Below are 22,244 nucleotides of genomic sequence, written 5' to 3' on the forward strand. Positions count from 1 at the left end.
CGGTTGAGTCTGGAGCGCACAATCACTCGTGCACTGGGGGGCTCAAGTACTGCAGCATTTATGCACCAGAGAGCCCCGGCACAGGGGGCTCGGGCACTATGGAAAATCAGCACCAAGAAAGTGGACAAGCACTGGCGAAAATTATGTATCTGTACAAGATTGTACATGTTATTCATAAAAAGAACAGCCTTATTTATGAATGTTATATATACTTATTAAAAAATTCTCTTAAAACCACACTGAGAGTTTAATAACATATTTGAATTCAGCTTAAAAAGAACTGAGGACCAGTTTAGTATGTGGGGCAAAATTATATTGATATATTTTGTGACCCAGTGTTAAATGATATCTGATGACAACTCACTACTTGAGTGAGCCTTTTTAACACTTTTACTTTAGTAATCATTTAAATGAGTGGAAATGATTATTTATTATTTTAAAGTAACGGTACTTTTACTTGAGTACAGTTTTTGGCTACTCTACCCACATCTGATAATACTGTTCATTCGGATATTATGCTGTTATTAGTCTTCATTATGATATGACATTGTTATTAGTGTCATGTGTTGGTATTAAATGTGAACAGTGTTAAACGTGAATATAAACGTGTGTTTACAGACATCGATTTTCTGCGTCATTTTGCTTCTGGGCAGCTGAAGGGACTGTGTGGTCTCTGCTCTGGACCTGGGGCAGACTCAGATCTGTGGGAAGGTCATATACCGAGCTCCGTTTAAAGCGCTCTGCCTGCACAACTCCTGCGTCTGGTGTGATTTCTCATCGTGTTGCCACGGTGAATGGCAGCATTCTGACAGACACCACACAATCATCACGAGACAGTAGGCCGTCAAAAGTGTCCAAGGTGTGCCTCTCACACTAGACGCATTCAGCGATGACCGAAGCCACACTGGAGAGATTTGCTGTAAGCTCGTTCCATAAGCACAAAATGTCAATGCATCCTTAATTAACGCAGCCGAGTTATGTTCCATTACCCTCAGCAGACAGCATCACACTGAGCTGCTTTCATCTTTATCTTTTACTTGATTTTATGGACTGCTTTGTATTAAAATGATTTTTGATTCAACTTATATATTTTGTCACTATATACTTTCTAATTCAGCCAATTGTCTTTTATACTTTAGTTGTAAAGCACCTTATCTTGTGAATGAACTGTTACCTAGCACTGTGGTGATGGAGTACTGCTCTGGAATTAGGCAACACTGTTCCCATTGTAGAGGTTTACAGGCATGTCGTCATGACGACCACATCCGGCACAGAAGTGGCATTCTCTACAGGAATGTCGAGAGGCTGCAGTTTGTGTCAGCATCACTGAGACCTGCAGGTACTCCGCATAACGCTAACACACATGACAATGCTAACAGACATGATGCTAACACTCCTCATGCTAACACTTTATAATGCAGAGTAAAGACATCAGAAGGTACACCAAACCCGTCTCTACTGAGCTCTGAAGACGTTTCTGCTGCATATGTTTACTCATTTAAACTGGAATTATTGCATGAATTATACGCTATTTATTATTCAGCATCAGCAAACATTTAGATTTGACTTTGATTTCTGCTACTGCTGAACGCAACACAAGTGTGGAGGAAAAAACCCAACCTGAACAGAAATGTTAAAACAGCAGCAGGGAGTTGCTCCCTCGGCACCGCGCACACACACACACACACAGCTTAACAAGGACAATTGCTCTCAGGAACTGGCCATTCAGTTAATTGGCAAACACGTCCAGGACAGTGTGTGAAGTGCAGTAATTGAGATTAAGGAACATGTTCAGTTCCACTGGCATCCAGTCCAGCACAGACGTCCAGGCTGTTATTCACAGCACAGGTATCAGAAGGCGCACGCAGAGACCTGGACGCAGACACCCAGCGCACCACTCACACCTGACATTACCTGCCTCATGCATATCTAAATTTACTTTAACTTAATAATTCATATCAGTAATTATGGCACTCAACACACATCTATCACAGGAATAAATTAATGCTCACACAACACACACCTTTGTGCTTACCCTCAAATGTTCGTTTCATTATGTAAACAGAGGCTAGAATGAAAGGGCCCGTGGGACCAGCCTGGAGCTGTAGGTGTGTGTGTGCAATTCTCAGGGGCGGAGTGGTGTGTACCGCACATCAGAGCCTCTCCCAGAGCAGAGAAGCCTTCGTGCGCTACAGCAGAACAGAGACCCAGGGCCCGCGGCTCAGAGAAAAGACATGGCCCCCTTTAATACGGTCATTCCATCTTTATGTCCAGATTCTTCTCAGACAAAGTGGTGGGTTTATGTGTGTCTGCAGGGCCTGTCAGTCTTGCTTGGCTCTGTCCTGCAGCTCCAGGGATGCGAACAAGACGCATTTATGATGCAGCCGCTCTGTGGAGCACTTCAGCAAGTTGAAATCACTGCATCATTAATGAGGACGGAGCAGCTCACTGGGTGAGAGGACGGCTGTGTGCAGAGATGTTTCAGTCTTCCACACACACGTTGGAGCCAGGACAAAATCACCACGGGAACGGACCATGACTGGAACGGACCATGACCAGCTGAACATTTACAGCCACTAAAAAGTCAAAAGTCCAGTAGGGAAACCGAGTAGTGCTGAATAAACCATACACACACACACACACACACACACACACACACACAGAGTAAAGGTAGCAGTTCATCTCAGACAGACCCTTCTATAGCTAAAGGTGTGGTTTTCTCTTAATACAACAAGGATGTAAATAAAAGAATAATCAGTATGAGTGCAACTGTAGTGTTACACAAACACCTGATCAGTGGACGTAACCACTGTACTCTCCGTAACAGGAGGTTCACCTGACGACTTCACCTTTTGTTCATGAACTCACAGGTACTAGAACCTTCCACAGCACACATGAGCTTCTTCCATTAAATAATAATAAATAACCCTGAAGGAGACATGATTGCGACTCACGTGGAACAGCTTTGACACCTGGCAGGAGACAAAAAATGCTGATTTATGGTTTTCAATATTATGAGCAGATTACTGGCCACTGTAACTACTAAGTCTTATTACTGAGTTGATTTAAGCAGTAACATTATACATCTGCTATTACTGCCAGGCACATAATCCAGCGGACCTGGTGAAGGTGTAATTCTGAGACAAGCACGCCAGTAACCAGATCCCTCAGTAAGCAGCCGTTAGTCAAGAACAAAACTTTATTGCCTGGGTTTCAACGGGAAAAACAAAAGATGTTTTACAGAACTCCCAGCTGGTGTGGCGACCAATGGCTGATGTACAGAGTGTGCTTGTTAAAGAGAGCGTGTGTGAGATAAATAAAGGCTTGAGGACACAGCTTTTAATTGGACTCTGAACTCAATCACAGTGACAGTGAGAAACATAAGACTGATCCCTCAACACCTGCACATCTTCACACCTGCTCAGTCGGCCTGAGCCAGGGGTCAGAAACCTGCTGCTCACTGCAGGAATCTTCACTCGCACATCAACAATGCAAATGTGGGGTTTTTGAGAAAAGAAATCATTTCATTTTTGGTTTCCACGCCCCCTGCTGGGCCTCCCAGGAGGTGCAGCGTTGGAGCAGTAGCAGCAGCGTGTTGGGGGTCGGGGGTCAGGGGTCATCCTTTCCTATACACATCCTTTCCTTCTGTTCATACGTGGCATTCATCACAAAATACAGGGAAAAAAGTCTCATAGAGCAAGAAAATGAATCAGATTGGCTGGAGGGAGGGGCGGGGTTAGTGAGGAGGGGATGACATCACGTAGCCTGTCACACTGGGCATAAATACAAAACTTACACTTGTTAATTTGTATGTGTATGTAAACACTCCTGGCGTGTATGTATCGCAGTGGGCACCCTTCACTCTGCCTGTATGCGGGGTCTCTGTCTCTGGGATGTTTGTCTCAGCCTCAGGGTCACAGAAGTCAAGAAAAACAAAACAAAAACAAGAAAGTTGGTTTCACTGTTTGATGGCCGTTCCTTTTCACTCTTCCTCCTCGGGAGCTGCTCCTCTTCCTCACAAACCCTGCAGGAATTCCTGCAGCTGCCTCACGATCTCGCTGTCCACAGTCTCCATCAGCGCCTGGAAGGACCCCTCCCCCAGAAGGGCCTGCTGGGATGTCAGCTTCTCATACACAAACTGCTGCAGGGACACTGTGTGTACAGGGTCCTGGAGAAGAAGCTACACACACACACACACACACACACACACACACGCACACGCACGCACACACACGCACACACACACGCACACAGACACGCACACAGACACGCACACAGACACGCATACGCAAACACAGACACGCATACGCAAACACAGACACGCACACGCAAACACAGACACGCGCAAACACAGACACACGCATACGCAAACACAGACACGCACACGCAAACACAGACACGCGCAAACACAGACACGCGCAAACACGCAAACACACACACGCGCAAACACACACACAATATCAGGAGGACATAGACTATCCACACACAGTCGACATTCCCAACACTTCTGCACATGTGACACATGCATGCAGATGAGGACAGTATGGTGAGCTGAATGTCAAGCGGTCCTGGGAATCTAAGCGAATCATTGATGAGGCCTGGAGTGTGGACAAGGGAGAAGGTTAGTCAGCTCTCAAACACACAATCACATCACGCCGGGAGAACCACATTAAAGACTTCTACAACTCCCCCAAAAACAGAGCTGCAAACATTAACTAGGTTTTCATATTTAATTGCTTCCACAGTTTGGGAAAACAAAATAGTGGAATTCTGCTGCTGGGAGATTTAATTAACACCCTATGAGAACAAGGGGGTAATTAAGAAGGGTAATTAAGGGAGGTGAAGAGGCAGCATGGGAGCAGGAGGTAAAGTAGATTTTCAGCTTTATTGATGCATCTGGGGCAGCCCCGGTGGCTGCTGCCATTGCTGCACAGCACCCCCTGTGTTAGCAGAGTGTAGCACAGCTGAGCAGGTCACGCGTGAAAAAGAAGGAGCAGGAGTGTGTACGTCCGGTGTAACAGGAGTAGGGGTGTGTACGTCCGGTGTAACAGGAGCAGGGGTGTGTACGTCCGGTGTAACAGGAGCAGGGGTGTGTACGTCCGGTGTAACAGGAGCAGGGGTGTGTACGTCCGGTGTAACAGGAGCAGGGGTGTGTACGTCCGGTGTAACAGGAGCAGGGGTGTGTACGTCCGGTGTAACTGGACAGGAGTGTGTACATCCGGTGTAACTGGACATCTGGTCTTAGTTCACTCTTGAGGTGTGGGGAAGACTAAGAACTAAAAACATGGTGCTTATGAGTTTAGTAGTTTAGGAATTTAGGGAGGTCTCTCGCCTAAAAAAAGGCTTTTCAGTTTGAAACATCTTGAAATTCACTTGTACATAGTCACCTTTACACACCCACATGAGACAGAGAAAACATGAGAGGTTAAAGAGGTGGAACTGATGCACAACAAAATGACACACGTGGTCAAAGACTGAATTCTCCAACACAGTCTCAATAACTACAACACAAAGGACCCAAGGAAAAATCCTGCAGGCATTGATGAATTTAACCCCTCTGAATCTATGGGAGGAAACATATGAGCATGCAGCGAAGCGTGGGGCAATGCGCCTGTACAGTGACATCACAGGAACTGTAAATTTTCAACTGGAGCAAGACAGATCAATGAATCCCTGATTAACGCTGGAGAATATGACCTTGGGGCACACCAGGCAGAAAAACAGCTGCTGGCGAGGACTTCCACAGACATAACTCAGCCTTGATCAGAAGAACATCACAACCCAGGTTCCTCTCACCACAATTTAGGAAAAAGATGGAACCAAAGTAGAATTTAACCTGGATTAGAGTGGATTCCAGGGCTGGATTATGATCATTCACTCAACTCCCAGATCAGGAAACGGACACGGACATTATTTAAGATGTGTGGCGTTTACACATTAGGGAAAAGACCTGCAGTTATAGAACAAGCTGGTGTCTACAGGTGAAGAAAGAAAACCAGGAAAGTTAACAACAGCTGGCGAGGGTCATGGGGAACCCTCATGGTCATGGGGAATCCTCATGGTCATGGGGAACCCTCTGACTGAGATGCTTGTCCTTTATGTGAAGGACTGGCCTTGCCAAACTTACACTGCAGTTCTGCTTTCAGTCTCCACTATTGAGAAGAACAAGTTTCATTAGTGAATTATTAATACCAGTTTAATCTCTGTTTTCTGACCTGTATGTCCTTATTTCATGTGCGCAAACCAAGAAATGCGAGATTGCAGCGTTAAGAAAGAAAAGCTGCTGTGAAAAAGGACAAATCAGGAAGATAAAGATGGGAAGTAGGAACTGCCAAAGATGGAAACATTTTTAAAGCGTGACAAGATCTGTGTGTTTGCAAAGTTGTTAGAGGTTTATAAATGTCAGGGCTTCCTCAAGGCCCTGTTCAGTCCACCATGTGTCCAAAGCCAGGGAGCCTCATATGCTGTCCCAGTTCAGACAGGAGTCACGCTCCTCAAACACTGGCCCAGTTCAGCCTGGGAGCCTCATACGCTGTCCGGGTTCAGACAGGAGCCGCGCTCCTCAGACGCTGGCCCAGATCAGTCCCGGGAGCCTCATACGCTGTCCGGGTTCAGACAGGAGCCACGCTCCTCAGACGCTGGCCCAGATCAGTCCCGGGAGCCTCATACACTGTCCGGGTTCAGACAGGAGCCACGCTCCTCAGACGCTGGCCCAGATCAGTCCCGGGAGCCTCATACGCTGTCCGGGTTCAGACAGGAGCCACGCTCCTCAGACGCTGGCCCAGATCAGTCCCGGGAGCCACACTCCTCAGATGCTGGTCCAACTCCTCGCCTAAAGCTTAAAGCTTCAATGTGTTATGCCACATTGGTGGTTACGAGTAGGCAGACGCACCATAAGTGCTACTTGACTTCTCTCGCCTTCAAGTGAAAGTCTGTAAAACTGTTACAGCCGCTTTCAAAACGTGTCTGTGTGGATCAGATCGACTCCAAAACCTGGGCCAGAGCATCCATTAGGCCAGATTAAAGGTCAAAGCTGCACTCTATATATGAAACAGCATACAGCAAACGGCTGAAACGCGTCAGTATTAAACATGCCCTCGCCAGCCGTGAAGGGCACAGATGCGCAGTGCTGACTCAGCGTGTGCTGGACACGAGATCTCCTAACCAGAATGTAAAACACAGCACAGGCGCTGAGCTGGAGCCTGAATCTCTGATTAAACTCCGCAGGCTCACCGGGTCCAGTGTGTAGATAAACACTGATTAAGATGGGGTCTCTCAAGGACATCGGTAATCTGACGCGTCAGTCAGTCTGTCTGGACATCACCGATCCAGTGTCCTCCTTCATGTCCTGTAGACATTGAGACAGGTGTGTGATTGAGCCTTGCTGAGTTTGTGGAAGGGTGGGACCAGCGGTGTCAGGGCAACAGCTGGGGTTGGCTGGCTCAACACAGTTGACACTTCTGATTGGTTGTGTGGGGTTTTGAATGAGGGAGCCCTGTAGCATGATTGGCTGTGTGGGGTTTGGACTGAGTGAACCCTGTAGCGTGATTGGCTTTGTGGGGTTTGGACTGAGGGAGCCCTGTAGCATGATTGGCTGTGTGGGGTTTGGACTGAGGAACCCTGTAGCGTGATTGGCTGCGTGGGGTTTGGACTGAGGGAGCCCTGTAGCGTGATTGGCTGCGTGGGGTTTGGACTGAGGGAGCCCTGTAGCGTGATTGGCTGCGTGGGGTTTGGACTGAGGGAGCCCTGTAGCGTGATTGGCTGCGTGGGGTTTGGACTGAGGGAGCCCTGTAGCGTGATTGGCTGCGTGGGGTTTGGACTGAGGGAGTCCTGTAGCGTGATTGGCTGCGTGGGGTTTCGGACTGAGGGAGCCCTGTAGCGTGATTGGCTGCGTGGGGTTTGGACTGAGGGAGCCCTGTAGCGTGATTGGCTGCGTGGGGTTTGGACTGAGGGAGCCCTGTAACGTGATTGGCTGCGTGGGGTTTGGACTGAGGGAGCCCTGTAGCGTGATTGGCTGCGTGGGGTTTGGACTGAGGGAGCCCTGTAGCGTGATTGGCTGCGTGGGGTTTGGACTGAGGGAGCCCTGTAGCGTGATTGGCTGCGTGGGGTTTGGACTGAGGGAGCCCTGTAGCGTGATTGGCTGCGTGGGGTTTGGACTGAGGGAGCCCTGTAGCGTGATTGGCTGCGTGGGGTTTGGACTGAGGGAGCCGTGTAGCGTGATTGGCTGCGTGGGGTTTGGACTGAGGGAGCCGTGTAGCGTGATTGGCTGCGTGGGGTTTGGACTGAGGGAGCCCTGTAGCGTGATTGGCTGCGTGGGGTTTGGACTGAAGGAGCCCCACAGCCTCATGGTTGCACTGACACTAGATGAGCCTGGTTCTCCCAGACTACCCTCCTCAGTTCTAGAGACACTTCATCAAGTCACACATAAAATAGATCCTGCAGAGGTGAGTTCTTAGAGCAGAACACGCCAAGCCAGTTATGACAAGTTTCCTGTGTAGTTATAAAAAAGTACTGTACTGCCATAATTGTTTTATACATGATGGAGTTGTAACAGTGTTGTAACGGAGCTGTGACAGAGCTGTAATGGAGCTGTAATATACAGTTCATAATCTACTGTATATAATCTACAGTATAAAATCTACAGTTCATAGTCTACAGTGCATTGTGGGTTCCAGATGTCTGATGCCATGCTAGACGCTCTAAGTCCTGTTACTGGATTTATGGAAATTAGGTTCTACATGAGTACCAAGCAGCACTTCATCAGTTCCACAGACCGCCATTACAAGTCTATTATAAGAGCGTCATTAAAACTGTCATTATAATCCATCATTATTGGTTATGTTATGTTGAAAACTTCAATTGGCAAAGGGAGGACGGCACCTTCAGTAAGAACTGTTTGAAACTCAGTCTCTCAAAAAAGAGATGTGTGCACTGAAAGTCAAGAAGGTCTTTCACAGACGGGTTAGTGGCTCAGGAGAGAACTGTGATCCTACTGGAACGTTCTGGAGTGAACTGTTTAACAGCTACTAAACATCATTCAGACAGGGTCTCCATCTCTGCTGGATCTGACCATCGTTCAGACAGGCTCTCCATCTCTCCTGGATCTAACATCATTCAGACTCGGTCTCCATCTCTACTGGATCTAACATCGTTCAGACGGGGTCTCCATCTCTCCTGGAAGCAGTGCTGGGGCAGACCTACAATGATGGGGTCTGAAGTCAAGCTTTCTAATAACAATAATATTATTATTATTAATAACACCACCACCACCACTTGCTGTTACGGAAACCACAAGAAACTCCTGATCCAAACCACAACCTGACCCAGCGCACGTTTAAAGACCCAGTAGCCCTAGAGCCATGCACCTATGATGCACTTGGGTAACATTGGTCTTTTGGGCACAACATGCATGTCCAAGTGATGAGTACCTTTCCAGTGTGTTCAGCTATGAATGGAGTACTTTAATCCGGGGTAAAGTTCACAGAAGCGTTGCCCTCACCACCTACAAGACTGACGCCAGTCCTCCCAGTTCCATTATGGTCTGTGTCTGGGCTGCCCATCATGCTCGTCTTGTACAATAACTTGTTCAGCATCAGTGCACTCATGTAGAACCGTCCCAGCTCTCTCCAAGCAGCAGACTGGGAGCATCCAACCGCTGTTAGTCATGTGCTTCATTAGAATATTAGGGCCATGCCCAGACAGCTTTCACAAAGCACCACTACCAAATTCAGCTGGTTTATGAGCAGTATTTTTTAATCATATTTCTATTGAGTTATGAGCTGTTACATATTGTGCTCGGCTATAATTCTGGGGTGACAATCAGAATGTGTGTTTGCTCGGTAACCTCGCTACGCTGCACCACACTGCCTGACCTAGGATCAGTCTTTGTGCTCTAGATTAAATGAGAGGGGTAACTTAGGCTGGATAACATAGACGTGTTATATTAGAGACGGTCACTTGGACTTGGACATTAGAACACTAAAATAAGGCTTTCGTTTAATTATCTGACAACCTGACCAGCACAGCCAAGCCCAACCACTCTGCGTGGTCTGAGTGGTCTTATTCCCCCAGCAGGCGTTGGGCTGTAGGGTGGGTTTCTGCTGAAGGCGTTAGTTAGTGGTTTAGACCTCAGCAGTGGATGCCAAAAAAGTGCACTTTGTGCACTTTTCAAATAAAGAGTGCTGTATTCAGAGTCACTCTTTCAGAGGGGACAATTCTTTAATACTATGCAATAGAATTTGAGCAAAGTGACATTACTTTTAATCATATATGTATATAAATAACAGATGTGCAGTATTCTCCAGAACTGCTCTCTGACTGTTGACCACAGTGGTGTATAGATGAAACTGAGTGTGTTCACATAGAACATGTTTAGATGACACGTCTCATTCCACATTCATAGGGAGTCACTCACGCTGTAACTAAAGGACAGACCGGTATTATTGTTTACAAATAAATTTTGTTTCTTTTTCCTTTCCAGAGAAGGCAGTGTCACACCCAAGCTGCATTTATATTTGTTTTACATAATGGGAATATAATTTATGGACCAGGTGGCCTCACGGTGTTCAGTACTGAGTGTTTGTCACACGGGCTCGTGGCAGGGGGGCGCTTCACCTGCCCACTGTGCCCAGCTGCGGGAAAACGGCTTCAGATTTACCCATCTTACTAATTCTTAGGAAAAATGTAAAATGAATGAATGAAAAGATTCACAACGATGCGCATCAGGATGTACTGTGTGACGTCCCTCTGATCATGTGAATAATATCCAGAACACAGAATCGAGGTGAGGGCTGATTCTGAACAGGTCTCACTCCATCCTGTGGAATCACAGACTCACGTCCACACGCACAGTTACCCACATTACCAGCACTGCAGAAACCGGACCGACGTTATTACCTGAACCGCCGTTACAGTTAGGTCCCGTTGGGCTGGCCACCACATGGCTGTCGTCATGGTAACGCAGCCCTGTCAGGCAGGACGCACCAGATAATATTTTTACGCGGTGAAACGTGACTTCAGTGACCTCAGTAAGCTGCATTAATGCACGGTGCACGTGTGAACCGGGTGGGAGCATGCGGACCTCACATCAGTACCAGCGCTTCACATTTACATATTTCAAATAAACTTTCATTAGTTCCATCTGCCCAAACCAAATGTGTTCAGTATGAAAACCACAGAGTCTTTTTCAGGCTTGCAGAAGTCGGTATACAGAGACAGCACGTGCTGTCTCCGCTCTGAAGACTAACCCCCACTCACAGCCGCCGGAGACACAACCCTTCAAATACATCCACTGAAAATAATGTGAACACAGCTCCCAGCCATCAGGAGGACAGACAGAGAGGGACTTCACAGCTTCTTACACAAAGGAGGCAGCTGCTGAGTAAAACAGGTTTTTACAAGCAGAGACACTCAGCACTCAGACATCAAGCAGACTGTACGTTTGGTGCAAGAAGGACTTCGGGGCAGACAACCTCTGGCAAAAAGTCAAGAATGACTTGAATTAATATTCAGAGTGTCCTGTTGTCATTAGACACTCCTGAAGCATAAACACATCACTGAAGGAACAGCTTCTGAAAGGTCAGATTTAGCAGGTCTGGGGACGACTCTGCACTGGCTGGTCTGTGAGTGGTAGTGGTGTTAATGGTGGTGGTGTTAGTGGTGTTGGAGGTGTTAATGGTGGGGGTGGTGTTATCAATGGTGTTAGTGGTGGCAGTGTTAGTGGTGGTAGTGGTGTTAATGGTGTTGGGGGGTGTTAATGGTGTTGGTGGTGTTAATGGTGGTGGGTTGTTAATGGTGTTAGTGGTGGCAGTAGTGTTAATGGTGTTGGTGGGGGGGTTGTTAATGGTGTTAGTGGTGGTAGTGGTGTTGGTGGTGGTAGTGGTGGCAGGCGGTGGGGGGTTGTAACTGTCTCCCCAGCCAAGAGCAGGTTTGCCATGTTAAATCTAAGGCCTGCTTAGCCAAGGCTGGACACAGGTTAAAAGAGACACATGCCACCCCCCAAAATAAACAAAGAAAATAGATGAAAATGTGTTTTTATCTAAACAAATGTGTTTTCATCATTAACATCCCCCAACGGCCCAAAATCTGTCTGCTCGCCATGACGGATGAAGATGTGACTCATGAAATGTGAAACAAACCATAAGACTCTTCAAACATGTCAAACTACAATCTGTTTTGAGCGCCCATCAAGGCTGACATCGGAGGGGTGACTCTGAGAGCTAACCTAATGTCCCTGTCCCAACATCCCTCACGAGACTCACGGCTGTAAGTGAGGCACGTCTGTCAGCCCTCCACAGAGAGCGAGTGTTCTAAAACACTGTTAAGAGCATCTATCAGGAAATAAAAGCCTGGACTTGAGGCCAGTTTTCAGTCTCCTCCAACTAGTCACTGATCTGAGATCAGATGAGAGGCCAGGACCTGCACTCGGGAGAGAAGAGCGTGCGATTTAGAACAGTACGCAGAGAAAAGTCCCAAGATGGATTTATGCATTCATGAATTTCAATATTTATACATACTAGACACCAGTAAAGAAATAAATTTAAAAAAGCCAAAGTACAGCTACACATGGATGTGTGTATGAAAGCACCAGTGTAGCAATGAAACACCTTTATCATTTACAAACCCCCCACAGAACACACGCCATCCTGCAGGATAACTTTCTCATCATATCCACCTGCTTCCAGACATGTGCAATTAAAAGCAGCCCTGCACGGCATTCTGGGTGAGCAGAGGAAACTTGTTATCCTGACACCATGCACCATTCTTGTAATCTTCATCAGCAGGAGTGTAAGGAGAAGAAAACTAAAGAAAACACTGTTCAAATCTCAGGACATACAGTTAGTGGACATACAGTGAAATGGGCCAATTAAAGGACACTTCAGAGTGTGTGGACACCACAGAACCACCACCAGAGAACGTCCACAGAACTACACAGAAAGACAAAGCCCTTAGCGCCTGTGTCTTTCAACAGTACAACTTGTTTAAGTAATTACTTACTAAGCCTTCAAACACGTTCCAAAGTGGTGGTGGAAGGCGCCTCTGTGAAGACTGGTGAGCTACAGATGGTATAAATATGTAACTGCCAATTAGATAAAATAATTGGCAACAAAAATGACCCAGTGATATCTGACCAAAGGAGAAGATGACACATTTTCACCGCAACAAAAGATCAGCTGCTCATGGCACTTTGGGCCAAAGCCTACAATAGTTATTTTGAGAACTACGACTCCAACACAAGGAGATTATTATCTTAAGCAGTTACATGATCCGTTATTGTTTGGAGAAAGCAGGTATCCATTATGATTCTCCTAACGAGGGCTTGTTAACATCTCCTAACGAGGGCCCGTTAACATCTCCTAACGAGGGCCCGTTAACATCTCCTAACGAGGGCCCGTTAACATCTCCTAACGAGGGCCCGTTAACATCTCCTAACGAGGGCCCATTAACGTCCCCACTGCAAGCAGATGCTGGGAATCCAAAGCCTCAGACACTCTTAAGAGCGAGTGGTGGAGGAGAACTGAGCACTCTCAGACGTCCGGGAGCCACGGAGCTGCGACGGCTGAGCTGGGCCTCCATCGCCCATTCTGAGGTCCAAAGCCCACAGTGCATGAGGACTAAAACTATAGAGTAGAACAGGAGAGGAAAGAATTGAGCTCCAAGCATGCAAAGTTCCAGCAGCTCCTGTTTGTTAACTACAACAATAACTGTAGCGGACTGACAGAGGAGGAACAAACATGCGTGCTGGCCACTGCAGACACGGCGTCCCTCCGTAAGCCACACAGTGAGGCCTGCGGGTGCAGAAGAGGAAAAGTCTCATGCAAACAGGCTTTCACTCAGAAACAGCGGTAAACACGCACGTTATCCAAGGCCATCTGCACACACAAACGTGTACACACGTGCCCTGAGGAACTCGCTGTAGCTGTAGCATGCACACAAAATATCAACCGTGACCAATCAAAAGTCAAATTCCAGCAAAGAGGAGGAGTGAGATGAGAGATGAAACAAAACATTTACAATTACATTTATGGTATTTATCTGATGCTTTTATCCAAAGCTACTTACAATTCTGTCTGAACACAACTTTGTTCAGACAATTGAGTAACCTTCTGATTACTAGTAGAGTACTGTTACCACCGAGACACCACTGAATAAAACAGGTGCTAAGTCAAACAGTCTGCTGATCTCTCCTCCTTCACTGCTGATCTCCCCTGCTACTGATCTCTCCTGCTCCCAGACATCAACCATGCTGTAAATACACTGTCCATACATCACTGCAGCAGAAACCCATGGATGCAAAAAGCCAGATCTGACCTTTACGGCCCCTGCGCTGTTTGTAAATGACTACCTCCTGACTGATGCCAAGGCACTCGCCATCCCTCAGGAAAGGTCACCACTGACCCACACACAGATCAATACAGAACAGGTGCCTGTATCAAACAGCCTGGGCTGGAGCTGAATGCTACAGTGTCGTGTGTTCAGACGGGTTCAGCCTGCTGCTCGTCACGCTCATATGAACATAACAGCTTTAACCTTCCAAACTCCAGGTTTACTTCACACTTATTAATCTGAAGGCAGCAACTACTACACATCATTCAGGAAGAACTAATCTAACAGAAAAGATATGAGGGGACAAGAGTGTGGAATAAAGGCAACACCGGCGGGTCCATGGAGGTACAAGACTGAGCTCACCCAGCGCTGCCACAAATATAACAGACAAACCCACCCAGCCATGCCACTAAGATAAAACACAGACAAACCCACCCAGCCCTGCCACTCTGATATAACACAGACAAACCCACCCAGCGCTGCCACTCTGATATAACACAGACAAACCCACCCAGCCCTGCCACTCTGATAAAACACAGACAAACCCACCCAGCCCTGCCACTCTGATAAAACACAGACAAACCCACCCAGCGCTGCCACTCTGATAAAACACAGACAAACCCATCCAGCGCTGCCACTCTGATAAAACACAGACAAACCCACCCAGCCCTGCCACTCTGATAAAACACAGACAAACCCACCCAGCCCTGCCACTCTGATAAAACACAGACAAACCCACCCAGCCCTGCCACTCTGATAAAACACAGACAAACCCACCCAGCCCTGCCACTCTGATAAAACACAGACAAACCCACCCAGCGCTGCCACTCTGATATAACACAGACAAACCCAACCAGCGCTGCCACTCTGATATAACACAGACAAACCCACCCAGCGCTGCCACTCTGATAAAACACAGACAAACCCACCCAGCCCTGCCACTCTGATAAAACACAGACAAACCCACCCAGCCCTGCCACTCCTATAAAACACAGACAAACCCACCCAGCCCTGCCACTCTGATAAAACACAGACAAACCCACCCAGCCCTGCCACTATAATAAAACACAGACAAACCCACCCAGCCCTGCCACTCTGATAAAACACAGACAAACCCACCCAGCGCTGCCACTCTGATATAACACAGACAAACCCACCCAGCGCTGCCACTCTGATATAACACAGACAAACCCACCCAGTGCTGCCACAAAGATAAAACACAGACAAACCCACCCAGCGCTGCCACTCTGATAAAACACAGACAAACCCACCCAGCCCTGCCACTCCTATAAAACACAGACAAACCCACCCAGCCCTGCCACTCTGATAAAACACAGACAAACCCACCCAGCCCTGCCACTATAATAAAACACAGACAAACCCACCCAGCCCTGCCACTCTGATAAAACACAGACAAACCCACCCAGCGCTGCCACTTTGATAAAACACAGACAAACCCACCCAGCGCTGCCACTCTGATAAAACACAGACAAACCCACCCAGCCCTGCCACTCTGATATAACACAGACAAACGCACCCAGCCCTGCCACTCTGATAAAACACAGACAAACCCACCCAGCCCTGCCACTATAATAAAACACAGACAAACCCACCCAGTGCTGCCACAGATAAAACACAGACAAACCCACCCAGCGCTGCCACAAAATAAAACACAGACAAACCCACCCAGTGCTGCCACTCTGATAAAACACAGACAAACCCACCCAGCCCTGCCACTCTGATAAAACACAGACAAACCCACCCAGCGCTGCCACTCTGATAAAACACAGACAAACCCACCCAGCCCTGCCACTCTATAAAACACAGAGACAAACACACCCAGCTCTGATGTCTGTTTAGGGTTTACGAACTGTCTCAAAGTTCCTGAAGATCACTCATACTGCAAAAAAAACATTTCTTTCCATGGGGTTAACTAGGATTACTTGTGCAGCATCACTTTGAACTGACAGCTATGACAGCTCTGTTCATTGCAGCTGACACTGTTAATTATTTCAGATCTGGAACACTGTAAACACAGATGCTCACACTGATCCCACACAGTGACCCCACAAAGTGACTCTGATCAGCCAACATAAATGTGTGACTGTGGCATGTGTGTGTATATCCACAATATGTGTGTGTTTACTGATGATCTAATATTGGGTTTTAAGCCTGTGATGCCATCATTGTTAAGAATGTGTAACCCTATAACCCCTTACCCCATGCGCAACATCATTAAAAGCATGTAACCCTATAACCTCTGACCCCATGCTCTATATCATCAATATTAGCACGTAACCCTATGACCTCTGACTTCACACTCAACCATCATCTTTAAGGGCTTGTAACCCTATGACCTCTGACCCCACACTCAACCATCATCATTAAGGGCTTGTAACCCTATGACCTCTGACTCCACACTCAACCATCATCATTAAGGCTGTGTAACCTATGACCTCTGACCCCATGCGTGTCACTCACCAGTTTCCTCCTCTTGTCCTGTTCTGTTGGAGGTTCTTCATCATCAGATAACTTGGGCTCCTCCAAGTGATTCATGAGCATACAACTGAGAAAGTGAGACAGGGGACAGAGAGATGGAGGGAGAGAGAGAGAGAGAGAGAGAGAGAGAGAGAGAGAGGGACAGACAGAGAGAGAGGGGGGGGGGAGAGAGAGAGAGAGAGAAAGGGTGTGGGATGAGAGAATATCAAAAGGAGATAAACTGTTATTCTTCATTTTCCAGCCTCAGAGAACTTCTGCTGCACACAACAGCCACCAACATATGACATAAGCTACAGTCCGCATCCGTCAGCTGTGTCAGACTGATCAACGTCACATCTCAGCAGCCTCCTCACATCCCCCTGGGCTTTGGTTATAGATGTAAGGTGTTTGGTTATAGATGTATGGGTTTTGGTTATAGATGTAAGGTGTTTGGTTATAGATGTAAGGGCTTTGGTTATAGATGTAAGGTGTTTGGTTATAGATGTAAGGTGTTTGGTTATAGATGTAAGGGCTTTGGTTATAGATGTATGGGCTTTGGTTATAGATGTAAGGGCTTTGGTTATAGATGTAAGGGCTTTGGTTATAGATGTAAGGTCTCTCTAATGTGCAGTGACACTCATCATCCCTGTGTTCAGCCCTTTATGCCACATTATGACATCTCAAGTTTACATTGACATAAAAACTAGCATCCAAAAACCACTGACATCTGCAAAACACAAAATGAATTATTCAACATGCTAGAGGTCATTGGGTCTAGACAGGAATGTTTACCAATACTTCTTCGTCCCAAGCATTCCCTCCACACAGACCCTGAGAACTCTAAACTACTGGTGTTTAAACGTGACTGAGACGAACATGCTGTCATGTCGGTGTGTGTGTGTTCCAGGGACAGTAGTCAGACGGACTTACTCTTTTAAGGTTCCTGTCTCTCGGTCCTCAGTCATCACATCATGCAGGGCCTCCACAGATATGTTAATGATTCCACAGAACTTGTCTTGAACCACACTGAGGAAAGAAGGCTGGTGTTAGCGGCATTCGCACACACACGTCTCACACACGGTCTTTACAGTGTGGACTGTTCAGGTCTCTCTATAAACACCTTCAGAAGACCACTTGATGAAGGAAAAACAAAAAAAACCCCAAAACAAAACAGATTGCATATGCACACACACACACAAAACCATGCAGTGAATGTGACGGCTGTTCATAACAGGTAAAACAACAGATGGTGCACAAAATGATATTTCACTAAACAATTTAATAATAATAATAATAGTAATCATCTCTCAATGTTTGTAACTGGTTAGATGTAGTAATATTGAGGACATCCTGGACAGTTTATCCCGGTAGTGGCCCCATGCTGGAGGCCTGAGAGTATGGTGTTGATGGCCTGAGCTGCAGCTGCACGCCACAGAACTCAAATAAGCCCCAAATCTTCCATCATCCATCACACTCTGCTCCTCCACCACGGACGCAATAATGCACACCACTTTAATACTATTCTGGAGCACAATACCAGCCTTATCTCAATCTGCTGATATATAAGGGTGAGCGCTGCCTCTGTTACTGTGGTTACTATGGTAACTCATCAAAGAGACATCTTATTAAAGATTTCTTATCATTTCCCCCAGACGTGACCAAAAGGTCCATATGAGACCAAACCAGAGACCAGCATAAGATAACTTTACACATCATTACATCTATACATTTCCCAGCTCAGTCACCTGACACAGGGGTGCAGTGACCTCACAGAGAAGCGCTGACCTCACACAGAGGAGCGATGACCTCAAACAGAGGTGCTGTGACCTCACATAGAGGGCCCCTCACACAGAGGAGCGATGACCTTACATAGGACTACACGTGTACTGCATGTGCACTGCACGTGTACTATACATGGTACTACCCTGCACCACTGTACTTACTGTGTGATAAGATGCATTTCATGTGTACCACCTTTTACAGATTTGCTAAAGTTAGTAGATATGCAAAATTTCATAGATGTTTATATTTCACAGACATTTTGTATTACACAGATTATGTTCTATATGAAATGCGTGTGGCTATATATGGGCTATATTTTATACATTTTACGTGCATGTGCTCCAGTTTAAGGGTGTGCTATATTTTACAGATGTGGACACAGATGTGTGCTTAACAGAACTACAGGGAACCGTTTTAGAGACACACGCAGGGAAAGATGAGCACGTCCTGCTGGGATCTGGAGCCATGACCCCCCATCACACACAGACACGCCCTCTAGCGCAGCCCTTGGCTGAGGGACGCAGGCTGTGCAGGACCCGTCAGCCTCACCGGCATGCAGGACTGCTTCCCCTGCTTCTCTGCAGAAAACAGAGCCGCCAGACAGACTGTCCACAGGAGAAGAGATGCACAGGGCCAGGGAGACACAGAGCTCACCAGACCAGAGATCTCTCATCACAGACATGGCCAGGACAGGGGGTTGTCTCAGGCTCCTCCCAGGTTGTGGAGAGATGTCTGTACCCATAACCGCCGTCCTGCAGGGTTGCAGGACATGCAGAGCCAAGTTTCTGAATGCCAGCATTACTGGTTTCCTCCAGCAGGTCTGGAGCAGGACACAGTCCATCAGAAGACAGCCAAAGCGTTCTGGCACTTTATGGAAAATCGACAGAGGTCCCAGGCAAGTTATATAAGCGCCTGGGTCACTTTTAAACTCTCAGCTCCCCAAACGGATAACACACATTCAAAGTCAGTGCTTATTATGGTGAAAAGCTGCATTATGTAACACTATAGTCATTACCCAGAGGTCACGGGGTTTCCTGCTGCTTTATGTCATGCAATAACATTTAAATCATCTTAATAACAGCGTCCCTGACAGCCAATCAGCATTCCAGAGGGGTTTTGCCTTTCTGGGAGAAAGCGAAGGCACTGAGCTATATATGCCCTCATGCTTCACGCAGCCGTTAGTGGGAGATTACATCACCTCCTGTGGCAGGTCTTTGGCTATATGTCCAGTGGGGCGTGCAGTACTGACGCCTGTTGCATAAGCACAGAGCTGTCATGGGGCGGCAAGTAGTCACGTCAGATCACCTTGCACCTGTGCCAAACCACTCTCACCTACCCGCACAGGGAATTACAGCCATAAACGCACCTGGCCAAGGTAATACACCGCTCACAGCTCACATGCTAATTACACGCTCAGCAAGATAAACAAATAAAAAGATAATGACTAGAATTCAGTCAAAATTCACATTAGTGTTAGAAGTCCAGCACATTCCTAGGCAGAGTTCTGTTTTTAGGGGGTTAGGGGTCTGTGATTAAGGGGTTAGGGTTCTGTGATTATGGGATTAGGGTTCTGTGATTAGGAGGTTATGGGTCTGTGATTAAGGGTTTAGGGGTCTGTGATTAAGGCCTTAGGGGTCTGTGATTAAGGGCTTAGGGGTCTGTGATTAAGGGCTTAGGGGTCTGTGATTAAGGGCTTAGGGGTCTGTGATTAGCCTTGTGGGTTCCTGCTTTGAAGTGGCGGGTCAGAACCTGTGGGACGTTCCCCGCTGAACTCACCTGCTGTCTGAGGGGAGCAGAGACAGCAGCGCCAAGGACGACAGTTTGCGTCTCTCCGGCTGAGTGATGTTGTCCATGCGGTCCACCCACATCTCAATCATGCTGCCCAAGAGATGGTCCACCTAGGAAACCACAGGAACCAGTCCACAAATGCTCCATCCATGAGATCACGACACACACCCCTCACTAAGTGTCAGTAGTGTGAACCCTACTGCCCCAGAGACACACCCACCACACACATGAACCCCCCCCCCCCCCACCTACAATCTACAGGACGATATAGATATATATGTGTGTGTGTGTGTGTGTGTGTGTGTGTGTGTGTGTGTGTGTCATCACCTCCTGGTTTAACTCCATGGCCATCTGCATTAGGAAGGTTCTGAAGAAGCAGGAGTTCTGCAGGAGCACCCGACCAACCACACCCAGGTACGTGGACATCACCACGGGATACCTCTACACACACACACACACACATGCACGCACACACACACAGTGTGAGAGAGAGACGGCTGAAATGTCCTGGTGTCCAGTGCGTTGGGGACTGGGCGCTCACCTCTCCGTCCAGAACGCCCCGGAACACGAGGGGGAACAGGGGCTGGAAGGTTTGAGAGGCCAGCACGGGACTGACCTTGACGGCGACCTCCACCACCTACAGGAGGAACAGACACACAGCCCACTGAGTGTGTGTCACACACCACAGCTGGGCAGAGCCACCGTGGTCCTGCCGTAAAAAGGGGCAAATGCCATTTACTCAGGAAACACAACATTCCAGCACAGCACTCAGGACCGCATCACACTCTCAGGATGTAGTCATGGACCCATTTATGGAGAATTGCCTCTTTCAAATGATCTCTAATTATTCAGTTAAAACAGAACACACCACCGCTAACACTGTACCCCCACCCCGTCCATCCGCGCATATTTAATTAGATGTTTGAACAGCGCGTGTGTTCGTTATACACCTCGCTGCGTGTTAGACGTCTGAACGGCATGTGTGTGTGTTCCACACCTCACTGCAAACAGCCCAAAGCAAACGTGTTTTTCAGTTTTCAGTATTCAGGCAGCCGAGCTGACCAGCAGATTAATGTGTTCAGCACTCAAGCCAAAGGCAGGGGACTTCACCGCGCAACACAACCTGGGCTTTGATCCTTCTACACAGAGAAGACCACGCAAGCCAGAACAAATCACTAACATAAATAAAAACCTCCATAGAAACGGTTGTTTAGAGCTGAAATATGTGTGGATCAGATGCCCGTTGATAATAAACTGTTCCTGGCTGGCCCCTGGGGGCCTGGCTGTTCCTGATCAGTGATCAGTCACGCTGCACCACTCTACCCTGACTCAGCTCCACTCCTCTGTGTGTTACTTACTGTGGTTAATACTTCAACATTAATACTACAGCCCAGACAGTAGAAGGTGTGTTTTCACTCGTCCAGGGGTCTCGTGGGAAATCTGGCTTTACCTCACACTGGACTCCCGCTCACTGACCGGATAAGTTCTGTTCAAACAACTTCACAATTTCTCAAAGGAGCAACAAAATAATGTGAATTATTCAGATCAGGCCTGTGGTGTTATGAATCTCGGGGAGACGCAGGGACGTGATCGGGAGTGTGGATGCTGTCCTCCTGCTGTTCCTGTGTGTCTCGTCCAGCAGGAACGCGTCCAGTGAGTGTTTGTTGTTTTGAGGATCAGTGCGGTTTGGGAGTGAACGCTGAGCTCATATGAAGTGGTTGTTTGGATGCTCAGACGGCCCTGGCGTGACTTCAGAGATGGTTCTTCAGTTCTCATTTAGCGGTTTGTCAACAAACAAAACCTATCCGGGTCAATCACCTTTCCACACACGCGCACATACACACGTGCACACACACACACACACACACACA

The 22,244-nt window shown here is 47.4% G+C and overlaps 1 protein-coding gene across 2 annotated transcripts in view; it reads right to left on the reverse strand.

Annotated features, from left to right (window-relative positions):
• Positions 1–3,181: 3,181 nt before the first annotated feature.
• ipo11 (importin 11) overlaps positions 3,182–22,244 on the reverse strand; it is a 67,102-nt gene continuing 48,039 nt past the window's right edge. For both annotated transcript variants that reach the window (XM_035536173.2, XM_035536174.2), the window contains exons 25-30: positions 20,915–21,010; positions 20,701–20,814; positions 20,362–20,483; positions 17,734–17,829; positions 16,807–16,891; positions 3,182–4,180 (exon numbers count right to left, since the gene is read on the reverse strand). In XM_035536173.2, coding sequence (XP_035392066.2) covers positions 4,016–4,180; positions 16,807–16,891; positions 17,734–17,829; positions 20,362–20,483; positions 20,701–20,814; positions 20,915–21,010 — 678 coding nt within the window. In that variant the 3' untranslated portion in view covers positions 3,182–4,015. The remainder of the gene's footprint in view (positions 4,181–16,806; positions 16,892–17,733; positions 17,830–20,361; positions 20,484–20,700; positions 20,815–20,914; positions 21,011–22,244) is intronic.

The sequence above is a fragment of the Electrophorus electricus genome, chromosome 20 (genome assembly GCF_041902795.1).
Source record: "Electrophorus electricus isolate QZ-2024a chromosome 20, ASM4190279v1, whole genome shotgun sequence".
Taxonomy (NCBI): Eukaryota; Metazoa; Chordata; class Actinopteri; order Gymnotiformes; family Gymnotidae; genus Electrophorus; species Electrophorus electricus.